The sequence below is a fragment of the Schistocerca cancellata genome, chromosome 2 (assembly GCF_023864275.1).
Source record: "Schistocerca cancellata isolate TAMUIC-IGC-003103 chromosome 2, iqSchCanc2.1, whole genome shotgun sequence".
Lineage (NCBI taxonomy): Eukaryota > Metazoa > Arthropoda > Insecta > Orthoptera > Acrididae > Schistocerca > Schistocerca cancellata.
This window is the reverse complement of record NC_064627.1, coordinates 417,244,147-417,259,926: the sequence shown is the minus strand read 5'-3', so window position 1 is coordinate 417,259,926 and position 15,780 is coordinate 417,244,147. Positions and strand designations below refer to the sequence as shown.

Below are 15,780 nucleotides of genomic sequence, written 5' to 3'. Positions count from 1 at the left end.
CATTGTTGTTACATGTAAATTTATGCCTGAATACAAGGAGAAGTAAGTGACACATTGTAGAAAATTGGGAGTTGATTCTGTGTTCTTTCTGAAGCTAGCAAAATATGTTTTGTTTAATTTGGTATCACAAAAAATCGGGACTTCCTTTAACAGTAATACGTGAGGAAATATGGATAAATAAAATCCACTTGATAAATTATTTGGGTGAGGGTATTGAAAAGTACTTAAAGTGAAAATGATATACAGACCTTAAATTCTAACGTGGTATTATGAAACTACCTGGCCTGTGTGTCGGACTGAGACTTCTGTGAAGTTTGGAAGGTAGGAGATGAGGTACTGGTGGAAATAAAGTTTCGAGGATCAGTTGTGAGTCATGCTTTGGGTAGCTCAATTGGTAGAGCCCTTGCCCGTGAAAGACAGAGGTCCCGAGTTTGAGTATTGGTGTGGCACACTATTTTAATCTTGCCAGGTAGCTTCATGCAATTTATTAATTGCTTAGTCTCTTAGAATAAGGGTTTTATATTGTGTCTAGCCTCTAACATCTTGTAAGCAGGAATTTTTTAACAGCTGCTCATGGCATCAACAGCTCTACAGTACATTTACTCACTTATGAGATTTAATGTGACCAGTCAGTCAAACTGTCAACATATCTATCACTAGAAAGAATAACAACCTACTCTGTATCTCAATCAGTGTTAACATGAAACAAATAAAAGTGAACTGTGTAGATACAAAAGTCATTTACAACTTAGCCACTGATCTGAAGGATCTTAGGTAATAAAAAAAATTTAAAAATTGAATAATATCTTTAGTTCCTTCTATTCCTTAAAAGAATATTCTATAGGTAATCCTTTAGTCCAAGAAGTTTCAAAACTGGATGAATAAAAAAATAAAGCAAATTTAAGATAGTAGTTTCAGTGCTTCAGTTATGCTACATAGTCTCCCCCTGCTTGGGTACAATGCACAGAACATTCATACAAGCATATGAAATGGTCAGAAAAGTTTGTCTTTGGGATGTTGTTCTATTTGCATCTCACATTAGCTTGAATGTTGTCAGATGACCTTCATGTGAATATCTTTTGTCTTTTTGTGGAAGGTTCATATTGATAATCATCTGTGATCATTTTCTTCAGAAAAGAATTGTCCGTGTTTTGCATTTCAATTAAGTTTTGGCCGATATCAATACATGATTGTTTTTCGTTCAGGTGTGAAAGTGTGGAGGACATGCTTTGCATGTGGTATTCTATTCTTAAAATATTATGTAGAATATTTTTAACACTCGATTTAGAGATGTTGCTCCATTGCAATTTGTGTCACAACAACTGCCACACTACAACCACATGTCCACTGCTTAACACTGCCTGCTCACAACTGACTGATCAAATGCACATCTGTTGTTTACAGTTATTAATTCTAGCTGCTACCATGGTTACTGCCATGACATCACTTATAATCCAGGAATAAACCAGTCTAAACTCTTTGGATGGTTGTGACCACCTGCTTGATAGTGTTTTTCTACCTTTCGATGCAATACAGCAACAATTCTGCATGGCATGAGTGTGACAAATCCTTGCCCTGTTTCTGGAGGTATGTGGCACCAGATGTCTAAGCACAGTTGTTACAACTCCTATAAATTACTAGCTGGTGGTTTTTTGACATGGAGCTGGTGCCCAATGGCACCCCCAGATCCAGATGTGTTCCATTGGGTTCAGATCAGGCAAATTTGGTGGCCAAGACATAAACATGTTCAGTGTCGTGCTCCTCAAACTACTGCACCACAATCCTGGCCTTGAGGTACATATGTTTATGGTGTTGGAAGTAGTAAATAGAACGGAGGAAATGCACTGTCTTGCCACTTGTTAACACTGTTAATATAGGGCAGGTGGCTTTCCTGTAAACAAATCTCTCGACAGAGACTCATGTTGGATGATTTTATTTAATTGGGTAAGTCTGTTGAAATTCTCAGTGGTGTTTTTGTTTACAGTGTTGTATATGAACACTGAATATACAAAGCTTGTGGTGACAAAGTAACTTAGATCTTCTAGTTACATTTAAAAGAGGATAATAAAAAAAAAATACCCACATTTCATTCCAACCTGCAGATGGAATTACAGAGAAAGTAAAGTCTCAGGTCTCAAATAGAATTTTTGAAATGGCTGAGAGAAATTCTGTAAAAGGCAGATATCTAACTCAATTGTTTTGTGTAAAATTCTCATTTCACAGAGGAAACTGTAAAGAAAGCAGACTTGTTTATCATCAACGGTAAGCAGGTTGAAATTTCAAGAGAAAAATTGTTTCTAAAAGCAGGAGCTCTTTCTCATTTAAATCTCAGTTTGCCAAGAAAGCCTATTGAAAATATTACAGAAAGAAAATCTCCAGCAAAGTGTAAAAGAGGTCATGTCACAGAGTCACCAGAAACTGCAGTGTCTGCCAGTATTTCTTCTGCCCAAGAAAGTGTACAGGCTGAACTTGTACTGGATGCAGCAATAATTAAAAAGCATCATTGAGATGTAACAAACTAGAAGTTTTGTGATTACAAAATAAACAGAGAATAGCCCGTTCCAAAATAACTTACAGTAAAAGCACACACACACACACACACACACACACACACACACACACACACACACACACAGACAGAGAGAGAGAGAGAGAGAGAGAGAGAGAGAGAGAGAGAGAGAGAGACTGCTGCATGTGGTTTTTATTTTCCTTCCACTGTGGCATGACCTTCCGGTAGGGAGGAAAAGCATGTGTGGGCATGTGTAATTGGGGGGTATGAGATAGCACGCTTGGGTGCCTTGCGGTTAGGCACTTGATGGAATCATTCATAACGGATTATTAATATTCTTTTGTCATAAACATACATGAAAATTGGGCATACCCTGGGCTTCAAGAAATAACGGCTAATCCTGTCACATGAGAAACATCCATATTCATAGGGGATATGAATGGTTTAGTGGAGACACCTTACTCTTTTTTTCCTAAAGCACATTGTACAAAAATGCAGACACCCACAGAACAATAATGAAATCTATAGTCATCCTGCCAATAAAATGAACTTAGAGTAATTGCTAAAAGTAGTTTATAATACCTAAATAAATGTAGAAAAAGAATTCAGCTATTTTCTGACGACAAAATTTAGTCAGGCTTCACTTGCCTGTAATTTCGCATTATGTGATCTCTGATCACCCATTGTGTCAGTTTGTGCATGTTCCTGTAATTTTTGTTGATATCATATGTAAGCCACATGTTGACGTTAGTAAGACTTTTTTAGCAAAAGAACTGAGAGTTTGGAACTGGAAAATAGAATTAAGAAAATGGTGCGTGTTCCAATTATTGCCACAGAAGCTCAAACCAATACACAACTGTCACTGAAGATTTTTGAAAGCAACTCAGCAAAGGAATGTTTGGTCTTCCATCTGGCAGGTTATGTGGTTCATCAAGAGAAGAATTGCAACATGCCCTTTTAAAGTGAGAATTCATCTGATATGTCACTGTTAACTATGTCTATTAGAGATTGTAGCTCGACTGCAGGAAATACATTACTCATGTAGTCACTGAAAAGCATGTCCGATAATCTTATGCAGAAGAAAATGTCATATTAAAATGTGTATCAACAGTTCATAAAAGTCTAAACAATTTGGAACACATTGATGTTGAAAATTTCGACATAGTATGTTGTGAAGATCATGTGATGGGCATTGTTACTTAGCTGATTTTCATTATATTAAATGCCGTCATTCTGCCTTTGATTACTTCTGTAGGTCCAATGGAAGCCCAAGCAGAATTTATTTATTTATTTTACTATTTTATTTATCCACCCACAGACAATAAATATGTTATGGATGTTGCTCCCAATAGCATAATACTGCCCGACTGGGCTGTGTCCATGGCATAGTTCATGTTCAGAACAATCATTTGCCTGGATGTTGGCATATCTGTATGTGACCATTGACTTGGTGCATTAAGGAATGTGATTCGTCCTACCAGGCAACGCGTTTCCATTGATCCCTGGTCCATATTGATCATCCCATGGCCATTTCAGTCACAATTCATAGTGTCACTGGGTCAGCATGGGAACACTCATGGGTTGTCCCCAGGGGGGACCCATGTTCATTAATGTGCACTGAACAGTGTGTTCCAAAACATTTGTGCCTCCACCAGCATTGTACTTAGTCTTCAGATTGGTCATAGATTGCTACCTATTCTGCTTTACAGAGCAGACAAGCCGACAAGCTTCACATTCTGTGATGAGATGTGGATGTCCAACACCTTGTTACCTACTTGTTGTTTCACCATCCTTCCGCCCTTTGCCATTAGATACACACAACAGTAGCAAATGAACAACTGGCCAGCATCTCTATTTTTGAGATGCTTGTTCCCAGGCGCCAGACCAACAGAATAAGCAGGACTAGAAATCGCCTTAAAAAAGAAGTCAGAGTAAGGTTACAAGATGGAGCCCACATTTCACTCGAGAGATGTTTGTAATAGAAAGTCGATATAAATACAAATATTCATAACTAAAAGACAGCAATATGGCCAAAATGCACATATGACTAAGAAATATTAAACATAAAATCAGTAAAAAAATGAAGGTATCACAAAAATTGAAAAAAAAAAGTATTAGATCAATGCTGAGAAAAATTGAAAGGCAGGCGTAACTGCACATTTAAGCAATAATTGAAGACAAGACAAAATACTGAAAGAAAATTAAGAAGGAAAAAAAAGAAACTGAATTGGTGATGAAGTCTTGCAGGCACTGTAAAGGTAACTGACAAGGGAACATAATCAAATGGGCCTCATATTTTAAGAAGGAAAAAAAAGCACACTTGCAAGACATCTGTTCCAGTAATTGATCTCTCACAAAAATGTAGATCTTATCTCTGATAGTACCCAGTAATTACTTGAAAATACAATTTGTAAATTGCTGTGTGTAACAGTTGTTCGTAACACCACTACAGCCAGTTAATGCTTGAATGCCAAGTACTGTACACTGGAGTGACAACCAGAGCTCTCCTATTTGTGAGAAGAGAAGGGGTAGCAGTGGTCATGTCTGCCCATTGTGTTTTGAAATCCTGGTCAAAAACACATTATTTTATGCAAAAAATAGTAAGTAAAATGAGTATGTAATGTGTCAACCTGACCCACATATATGTTCAATTTTATTTTAACGATGTTCTCGTACTGATATTCTGCAATTATATATGTACCTAAAATCAAAATGAATAAACCTAAGCAACTGAAGGATTATTATGAAATGAAGTTAATGGTTTTTTCATTTACAGTTTAATCTTGCCAGTTACATTGAAGAACAGCCCATCTTCTACAAATTCACTTCACTCTAACAGCACCAGTTTGAAAATTCAAAGAAAATAATCCACAAAGGGATATTAATAATTAAATGGCACAATGCCACTGTTTTTATGACATGTTCATTTACACTGCATTTGTGTATTTATTGCAACATAAAAATTATCAAAGCAAGGAGATCTTTGGCATCAATCAAAGGTTAGAAGCTGTGCACTTGGGCATAATGAACAAAGCATGCTACGAATCTCAAAACGGTATTTCATAAACTTCTTACTCACTCGACTGCACAGTACTTAACATTCAGGCATTAAGCGGCTGCAGTGGGACAGAGCGAGTGACAATTAGTGTATGTGCATGTTTAAATGCTGTACATGCAAAATATCATAACTGCATATTACCAGAATCATGGCCCAAATTTTCACATTGGATTAATTATTTAGGCTGATATTTTGAATGTTTTTCCCCTTAAAATATGAGGACAAATTTGTGAAGTTTCCTCACGAGAGATCCAGACTTGGTCTTAAATGGCGTATAATGAAGGGTGGTGCTATATTGTATTTTTGTATTTTTAGAGCAAAAATAGGGCAAATATTTCTAGGAATAAATTTGAAAATTCCTCACGCATAGTTGCATATCTTTTTATGCAGTAAATGATATATTGGCATCATAACAGATTAACACATTATTATATATTATTAGTAGTACAGGCTATTGAATGTTTCCTGTACTAAACTTAACTAAGCAAAGACCTCATCTCTTTGTTTATTATTTGACCATCTCTCCTACATTATTGTTTACATATTTACCTCAGACTTAACAGTCTGGAGGAACATCATTTGTCATAATTTCCATTCCTTACATTACGATATCTCTGTGTGGAGTGTCTTTGTTGACTATAGGCTCTCTCTTTTATTTGCTACGTATTCCCTCCCTCCTTCCAACTGTTCCCTCACTACTCCGTTCTAACTAATTTTTCTACTGGACTACTACTTTTTCCGTACTGTAAACTGATAAAGGAAATAAACTGTGGATTTGAGATCTCCAGTTAATGAAAATCTTAGGCAGCCATATGCTGATTATTTTTGTCTAGTGTTTATTGTGGTCCTGTAAATAGGGAAGTGCATCCTTGGTGAAAAGGGAAACAGAATTAAACAAGAGGGAGAAAGACAAGGAAATCAAATGATACAATTTTTTAATGTTAATCATTTCGGAATCAGAATGATATTGAGTGCTTACAGTATTCATGCACTGCAATTAATCTGGTCAATATTTGTTACAGGTATGAACATGGACTATTGGAGGCATTAAATTTGATGGCGGACCAAAATGACCCAAACATACACCCCACGGTTCGGTATGCAGCATCAAGTATGCTGAAACTTTCTGATATTATAATTCGCCTCAGAAATCGTTTTCACCCACGTCTGACTGTGAGTTTACCTGAATAGTGTGGTGCTTTTATTAACTTCAGCACAGGGGTGTAATGTTGTTATAATTGTTAAGAAAACTGACTGGAGTTTAAAATGTAGAATTAATTTTTTAAGTCACAACAAAAGGTTTGTTCTGGAGTACTGTAGGCAACGCTATTATGTAATTCTTTTCAGACATTAACTTCATAGCTTGTATTTGAGCCACTGATTTGGGTTATGTTGTTACAAAAAACTGCACTTAATCACAGTAATGTTAAAAAATGTGGCAGAGACTTATTGAATCTCATTTGAATGAAGAAGAATAAGAAAGAAAAGGATCTTGGTGTGTAATTAATACATGATTATCTGATTTGTTAATTAATGGTGTTATACATTTGCAGTATTTAGTTTGTTAGTCACTTTTGTTCTTTTTCTGTCTTTAATGTGCAGGAGAGTGGAACAAATCTGATTGCTGCTGTGTCTCAGACAAGAGACTGGAGTCGCAGTCCTGTCAGGTGTCTTGCATGGCACCCACACTGCACAAAACTAGCTGTTGCAGTTCGTGATGATTCAGTACATATTTACACTGCAGGTTCAAAGCATAAGCCTTTCCTCAAATATAAGAATCAAAAGAATATTTCATCTCTGGCATGGAGGTAATTTTGTGTCCATTGGCTTCTTCTTGTTCTTGTACTTGCTATTAGAACCTCTCTCTTTAATTTTGAAAAACTCATGTCATCAAGGTAAAAAAAAGTTTAAATGTTCTGTATTAACAAATATTTTCTTTTATTATCCAGACAGAAGTGTGTTAAGAAAGAGAATATTTGTTTCTACTAGACTTAAACCATTGAAATTCCCAAAAGATAATATGACTAAAATTATTGCAATATGATGTTTCTAAGGTAATGGTACCACTTGTAATTCAGAAATATAAATGTCTTACATTGAGTTGTTGTAAAATATTTTGCAGGTGATGTAATATGAACTTTTATTGACTAATTTATTTTTAATTTTGTTTTAGAGCCAAGGCAAAGTTGTAAAATTGTCTAGTGTATATCTACCAGTCATCTTTATTTTTATAGATAGAATTATTTAGTTCAGCGTGTAAGATGGAAATCAATATAGCTTGGGGAGCTTATAATAATGCCATTTTTCTGTTTCATCTGAGAAATTTTAAAGGAATGTAACTTCGTATTACTACTTTACATTCACCGAGCCATACTTTCTGTCTTTGGTCCATGCTCATTTAGGTAGCACTTTGCTTCTGTTGGAGCAGTCCACGCACTTTTCCTTTTACTTATTTCTTCTTGCTTGCTGCTGCCACAATTTTCACATAGTTTTATGTTGACAGTCTGGAGTGTCCTGAGACACTATAGATTGTACTCTGAGAGATCTGCTTCCTGCAAGATCTCCATAGACTGAAAAGATGATAGACATTCTGTTCATCTGTTCCACAGTTTTACTTTGAAGTGCCACAGAAACTGGTATAGGCATTCGTCTTCAAATACAGAAATATGTAAACAGGCAGAATACGGTGCTGTGGTCGGCAACACCTATATAAGACAATTAGTGTCTGGTGCAGGTGTTAGATCGGTTACTGCTTCTACAATGGCAGGCTATCATGATTTAAAGGAGTTTAATGTGGTGTTATAGTCAGCGCACAAGCGACAGGGACACAGCATCTTCGAGGTAGTGATGAAGTGGGGATTTTCTCACATGAACATTTCACGAGTCTACCCTGAAAATCAAGAATCTGGTAAAACATCAAATCTCTAACATCGCTGCAGCTGGAGAAAGATCATGCAAGAACAGGACCAACAATGATTGAAGAGGATCGTTCAACTTGGCAGAAGTGCAACCCTTCTGCATATTGTTGCAGATTTCAATGGTGGGCCATCAGCAAGTGTCAGCATGTGAATCATTCAATGAAGCATTTCTGATATGGGCTTTCAGAGCCAAAGGCCCACTCTTGTAGCCTTCATGATCGCATGACACAAAGCCTTATGCCTTGCCTGGCCTTTCGACACCAACATTGGACTGTTGATGACTGGAAACATTTTGCCTGGCCAGGCGAGTCTAGTTTCAAATTGTATCAAGTTGATGGACGTGTACGGATATGGAGACAACCTCATGAATCTGTGGACCATCCATGTCAGCAGGGTACTGTTCAAGCTGGTGGAGGTTCTGTAATGGTGTGGGGCATGTGCAGTTGGAGTGATAGGTGACCCATGACACATCTAGATACGACTCTGACATGTGACATGTTTTTAAGCATCTTGTCTGATCACCTGCATCCATTCATGTCCATTGTGCATTCTGACGGACTTGTAGGCAATACCAGCAGGACAATGCTACACCCTACATGTCCAGAGTTGCTACAGAGTGGCTCCAGGAACACTCTTCTGAGTTTAAACACCTCCAGCACTACTTCAGACATTAGGTGAGTCCATGCCATGTTGTGTTGCGGCACTTCTGGGTGCTCGCGGAGCCCTACACAATATTAGGCACTTCTGTGTAACTTAAATTCTCCATGTGATAACTGTTGACCATACAAATCAAATCTCAAATTGTTTTTATTTCAATTTTAATTGAATATTTCAGCTTAAAAGTACACAAGTTACATTATTACTGGTTTTACTGATCACCAAGTGATTATCATATTATGTTTTTTGAAAGATGGTGTTGTAAGATGCTAGGAAACTAATTTGCTTAAATACACAATTGTACATCCAGTGAACACTATTACACTTTTCAGGGGACTTTAAAAAATTATGCGTGTTGAAGGAAAATGTAAATTGTGTGAATTATATTTTTTAAGCAAATGCACAGGTATTACAATTAACACATTGGTAGTTCATACTTTTTAGTGAAAAATCCAAAATTATAGTGTGCTTCAGTTTCCTCTGGTTTCTTTTTTTATTTTTATTTTTTGTCTGGTTTTCTAGTTGACACTTGTATTCAAAAGTTTTGATGTGCACATGAAAAATTTAATCAGATGTGCAAAAGTGATTGCAAGGCCTGGACCTGAAGTATGTTATTTGTTTGTATACGGCTTCAAACTGTATTGGCCTGCTGTAAGTATATCTATGACAAATCATAAAACTTGATTTATCAGTGCCAAAAAATGGGTTTTGAAGAAAACTGTGAAGTACTGGAGAGCAGTCAATGATGGTTGGTGTTGACTGATTATAAGAGATGGCAGACCCAGTGACAGAATTACATTCTGTAAATGTCATAATGAAGTTAAATGTGGTGGATGTGAGGCAGTATAATGAAATATAATTCTGTAAGACATGATAAGGAGCAGAATGTGCTTTTAAATTTTAGTTATGTGGTTAGATCCAATCCTAAGCAGCACATTAGAAATTAGAATGTATCCTGAAAGAGGTGCCAAAAGTGTGTAACAATTGTGACTGTATTTAAGTTGTTTCAGCTTTGCTATTATCTCCCAGCCTAACCACTACTTCAGAAATCACTATATATTCCAAAAACTAAGTATCATAAAATTTCACTGGTATAATTATTAACTTTTGAAATCATTTTTAATTTATTTCTAGAGTGTCACCGATAAGTTAGTGGATTGTGGGTGCGTTGACATTTTGATTTTTCTTGTGTGGTATAATTGAGCTCTGATTTGATTTTATAGACCCTTATCTGCATCGGAACTTGCTGTCGGATGTGAAGCTGGTGTTTATGTCTGGCACATAGACCCTAATTCTGTTGTTACAAGGTTATCTGCAAATTGTGCTACGTTTCTAGAAAGACCAAACCATTCGCCTATTACTAGTGTTGCCTGGAGCCCACAGGTAAGAAAAAGTAATTTGAGAGGTTAACATCATATATCCTTTCCTGTTGTAGTTTGTTTATTTGCCAAAACTATTTTTGTGCAAACATAACATGTAGTCTCCCCCTTTCCATGAACCACAGACCTTGCCGAGATGGAATGACTTCCCTGCTTTGGTGATACATTTAGCCGTATTGTAGATGCAACCACAATGGAGAGATATCTATGAAAAGGCTAGACAAACCAGGTTTCTGAGGGGGAACCTTCATAGTAGTTGAAAAGGACAACAGTCTGCATGATTGAGTGATCTGGCCCTGTTATATTAGTCAATGTGGTCTTGCTGTGCTGGTTTTGCAAACAGTTGATAGCAAGGGAAAACTACAACCATTATTTTTCATGAGTACTTGCAGATCTACCTTATGGTTAAATACCCCATCTGGGTATAATAATCCCCCATTCAGATCTCTGGGAGGATGTCATCACCAGAAAAAAAGAACACTGGCATTCTGTGTATCAGAGTGTGAAATGTTAGATTTTTTAATTGAGTAGGTGGGTTAGAGAATTTAAAAAGGGAAATGGGTAGGTTGAAGTAGATATATTGAGAATTAGTGAAGTTCAGTGTCAGGATGAACAGGATGTAGGCGAACACTGTCGCTGAGGAAGTGTTTTAGGAGACCAAACAGCTAAGATTATCAGTTTCCTATTCACTCACAGTACAGAAGCAGTGCACGCTAATATGTCTGTGAATAGAATAAATTCTGTGTGCATGTGTCAAAAGAGTTCTAAATGTTTGCGTAGCGTGTATCTGAGGCGGAGCATGAGAACAAATCCAGTATTACCTAGTAGGGTATGGGAAACTGCATGGAAACCAAATCCAGACTGATCGGCACACTGACTCTCTTCGTTAGTCCATTGGGCAGATTTGATGTGGGCCCATCGTATCTCTCCTTCCCAGAAGCAGTCACATTAACATACTTGGTTACATGGGCATTTGTCAGTTGAGTATGGGTTACTGAATACAAAATCAGATAGGGGTAATGCAGAAATAGGTCTAATAATGAATAAGGAAGTAGGAAAGCATGTAAGCTGCTATGAGTAGCATAGTGAATGCATTATCTTAACCAATATAGATACAAAGCCAATACCTACCTTAGTAATATGAGTTTATATGCCAACTACAAGGGTGTGCTGAAAATAATTTCTCTGAATGTTTTTTTGTGTGAAAACTCTTATGTTTAAATAAAACAAATATTATTAACATTCTACATCTTTATTCTTCATGTATACATATTTGCAGCCTCTTCTGCTAGAGGTCTCCGATTTGTAGTGCGTAACGTGGCAGCATGCAACGTAACTACAAAGGAGACCAGAAAAATGCACACAGTCTTTGATAGTTAACATCTTTGGAGCAAAATGACATACCATTGCAATTTTACACTGTAGTATAGTCCACAGTGTTCTCAACAGATCTTGGTGTGCACTTTCCAGCAAATGACAGTGCAGCAATGAATGTTGTAAGATTGTCATTTGAGCAATGTGAGGCCGTACTGGAAGTACGATAACTTGATGGAGATCCACAGCAATGGTGTAATGTGTACAGAACTCAGCCACCAACACACAACAATTTATCATATCCAGGCTAAATTTGAAGTCAACGATACTGTTCAGGAGCCGGCCGCGGTGGTCGTGCGGTTCTAGGCGCTCCAGTCTGGAGCCACGCTGCTGCTACGGTCGCAGGTTCGAATCCTGTTTCGGGCATGGATGTGTGTGATGTCCTTAGGTTAGTTAGGTTTAATTAGTTCTAAGTTCTAGGGGACTGATGACCACAGCAGTTGAGTCCCATAGTGCTCAGAGCCATTTTGATACTGTTCAGGATGTGTATAAGGAGAGATCTGGCCAACCAAAAACATCAAGAAATCCAGCCTCTAGCACAGCTTTGTTGCAACATTTTATGTCACCTCAAAAATCTGTGAACCAGGGTGCATGTGAAAGTGAGGTAAGCCAATCAAGCTTACAAAAACTGCTTAGTGGAAAGTGTACATTCCAAGATTGGTGTACACTATGAATGAAGACGACCCTGATTGAAAGATGGAGCTGGTGGTTTGAAGGCATGCTCTGCGAGGATAAACCGTTTGCAGAGATGGTTATCTGGTCTGACGAAGAGCAGTTCAAGCTGAATGGTACTGTAAACCACCACGATTGCATGTACTGGGCTCCTGAAAATCTTCACGTTCTCGTGGACAAACATGTGAATCTACTGGGTGTTAATGTGTGATGTGGTCTGTCATTGTGCAGTTTGACTGACCCTTTCTTCTCTGAAGGTGCCGTAACTGGTGAGGTGTATTTTCATATGCTGCAAACATTGATTTTACCTGCCATCTGAACAGTGTTTGAAATTGGAAGATTCTACCTACAACAGGATGACACTCCACCTCAATACCACAAAGATGTCAGAGCCTACTTGGATGAAATTCGACCTGGAGTATGAATGGGTTGAAGAGGAGCTGTTGAATACCCACCACAGCCTCCGGACTTTACACCTCTTGGCTTCTAACTGTGGAGGACCATGAAAAATGAAGTCTACACTGAACAAGCTGCAAGAAACCATCAAGGCGTCCTGTGTGGCTATCACACTAGCAACACTGTCAGCCATAGTTGGTCAACAATACTACAGCATCAACATTGTTTGGCTGGTAATGGAGGTCACTTTAAACACACAAAATAACTTCCCTCCTCCCTGTCCCCCTTGTGAGAATTGTAACATATGCCATTTTGTTGCATAATATTAACTATCAAATAGTACCTACATTTTTTTGGACACACCTGTATGTCGATGCGTGAGAACTGGAATCGAGTTTTGAATTCGAAGAGTTTGTCCACACATGGAGTGCCCTCTCCTTCAGTATGAGACTGCAAGACTACACGCAAGTGCTGCGACATCTACAATAATCTGACGTCATGTGCTCTCTTATGTAAGAAATGAAACACCTATGGCCATCCTTTTGATGTCATTTATTGTATGGCTACCAGTTTCAGTGCTTCAGTGCACCACCTTCTTGTGTTAGGCGATGGCAAGAGGGTTTACACCATCCTTATATAAGATATATCAGAGGCCAACATCTACAAATGGTTTTTGCAGGTTAACTGTAACCATAATATTCTCTCTCTAACCATCAATTATCAACTCGGAGACAAAATTTTGGTTACAGCTAATCTGCGAAAACTAGTTATAAAGATGCTGCCCTTTGATAAATCATATATACAGATGCTGTTAACCCTCTCAGCATCAGCTAAGGCCTGGATACGGTGCACTGAAGCACTGAAACTGTTAGCCACACAATAAATGACATCATAAGAATGGCTGTTTTTCTCTTTACGTAAGTGAACAGCTGAAGTCCCTCTGATCTTCAATCACGAGTATGGACATACAAATACATAATGTTTTCTATGTCATCAGTCATCCTCCATAGAGTCCCAACTTCACCTCATCCAATTTTCATCTGCTTCAAAAACTTAAGAGCACATTCGAGGTCTTCACTTGATAGTGATGAAATGCTATAAGCTGAGGTGAGGTGGCTCCATCAACAATATCAAACATTCTGCAGTGGTAGTATAAAGAAAATGATTTCTTGTAGGACTTGCTGTGTTGAGAAATAAATAAGTAGACAGGGAAAATATAGATGTAGAGTGTTAATAATGTTTCTTTTATTTTAAATGCTTTGAGTTTTCACATAAAAAGTTTGGAGGCATTACCTTTGAGCATGCCCACATAGCTCCACAAATGTTGAAGAGATTGAAAAAAAAATTATGAGATAAAAGAATTTATTCAGATAGTTAAGGAAGATAAATTTGTTTATAGTGATGGGTGACTAGAATTCAATAATAGGGAAAGGAAGGGAAGGAAGAATTGTAGATTAGTGTAGACTGAGAATAAGGAATGAACAAGGAACCTACCTGACAGAATTTTGCACAGAGCATAAGTTAATCATCGCTAACACTTAGTGGAAGAGTCATGAAATAAGGTAGTAAACATGGAAGACACATGGCGACTCTGTAAAGTGACAGATCGGTTCTATAATAATGAGGCAGAGATTTAAAAACTACATTTTAATCTGTAAGACTACTCTAGTTGTAGATATGGACTCTTACAAAAAAAAAATTTTTATTATGAGCTGCAGATCAAAACTGAAAAAATAGCAAAAAGATAGGAAATTAAGGAGATATGTCCTGGATGAACTGAAAGAACGAGATGTTGTTGAAAGTTTTAGAGAAGTGTTAGGTAATGTTACACTGAAATAGTGGAAAGGAATGCAGTTGAAGATGATTAAGTAGCTATGAGAGCTAAAATAGTGAAGGCAGTAGAGAATCAAGTAGGTAAAAAGACAAAGCCTAGTAGGAATCAGTAGGTTTCACAGGAGATATTGAAGTTAATTGATGAAAGGAGAAAATATAAAAATCCAGCAAATGAAGCAGGCAGAAGGGAATACAGGCATTTCAAGAATAAGATTGACACAATGTGCAGGAATGCCTGCAAGACAAATGAAAGGCTACAGCTTGTACAATAGGGGAAATATAGATGTAGCATTTACAAAAATTAGAGTGTTTGGGAGAAAAGAGGAACAGCTGTATGTATTATCAGGAGCTCAGATGGACCAGTACAAGGTAAAGAAGTATAGTTGAAAGGTGGGAGGAATACATAGAGCAGCTATACAAGGGAAATGAGTGTGAAGGAATTATTATTCAAAGAGAAAAAGACGTGGATGAAGATGAGATGGGAGATATGATATGGCGAGAAGAATTTCACAGAGCAGGGAAAGACCTAATTCGAAACAAGGCCCATGGAGTAGATGTCATTCCCTCAGAACTATTGATATGCTTGGGAGAGCCAGCCATGAAAAAATTGTTGTACTTGGTGTGTAGATATCTGAGACAGGCAAAATACCTTCAGTCTTCAAGAAGAATGCAGTAAGTACATGTCGAAAGAAAGTAGGTGCTGAGATGTGTGAATATTGCCAAACTATCAGCTGAATGAGTCATGGTTGCAAAAATTATGCACAGAAGAATGGAAAAACTAGTGGAAGTGTACCTCAGGGAAGAGCATTTTGGTTTCTGGGTAAAATATACGTACATGCGAGGCAATACGGACGCCATGACTTACCCTACAAAATAGGTTAAACAGGGTGTATACAGGGACAAGGAAAAAAAATTCCCGGATTATTCCCGGATTTCTCCCGGATATCCCGTTTAAAAAATATGCTTTTTCCCGGGCGACCTACT

General features: G+C 37.5%; 1 protein-coding gene across 2 annotated transcripts in view; it reads left to right on the top strand.

The window, feature by feature from the left end:
• LOC126161862 (aladin-like) overlaps positions 1 to 15,780 on the top strand; it is a 74,288-nt gene that overhangs the window by 18,243 nt on the left and 40,265 nt on the right. For both annotated transcript variants that reach the window (XM_049917978.1, XM_049917979.1), the window contains exons 3-5: positions 6,590 to 6,740; positions 7,170 to 7,375; positions 10,366 to 10,525. In XM_049917978.1, coding sequence (XP_049773935.1) covers positions 6,590 to 6,740; positions 7,170 to 7,375; positions 10,366 to 10,525 — 517 coding nt within the window. The remainder of the gene's footprint in view (positions 1 to 6,589; positions 6,741 to 7,169; positions 7,376 to 10,365; positions 10,526 to 15,780) is intronic.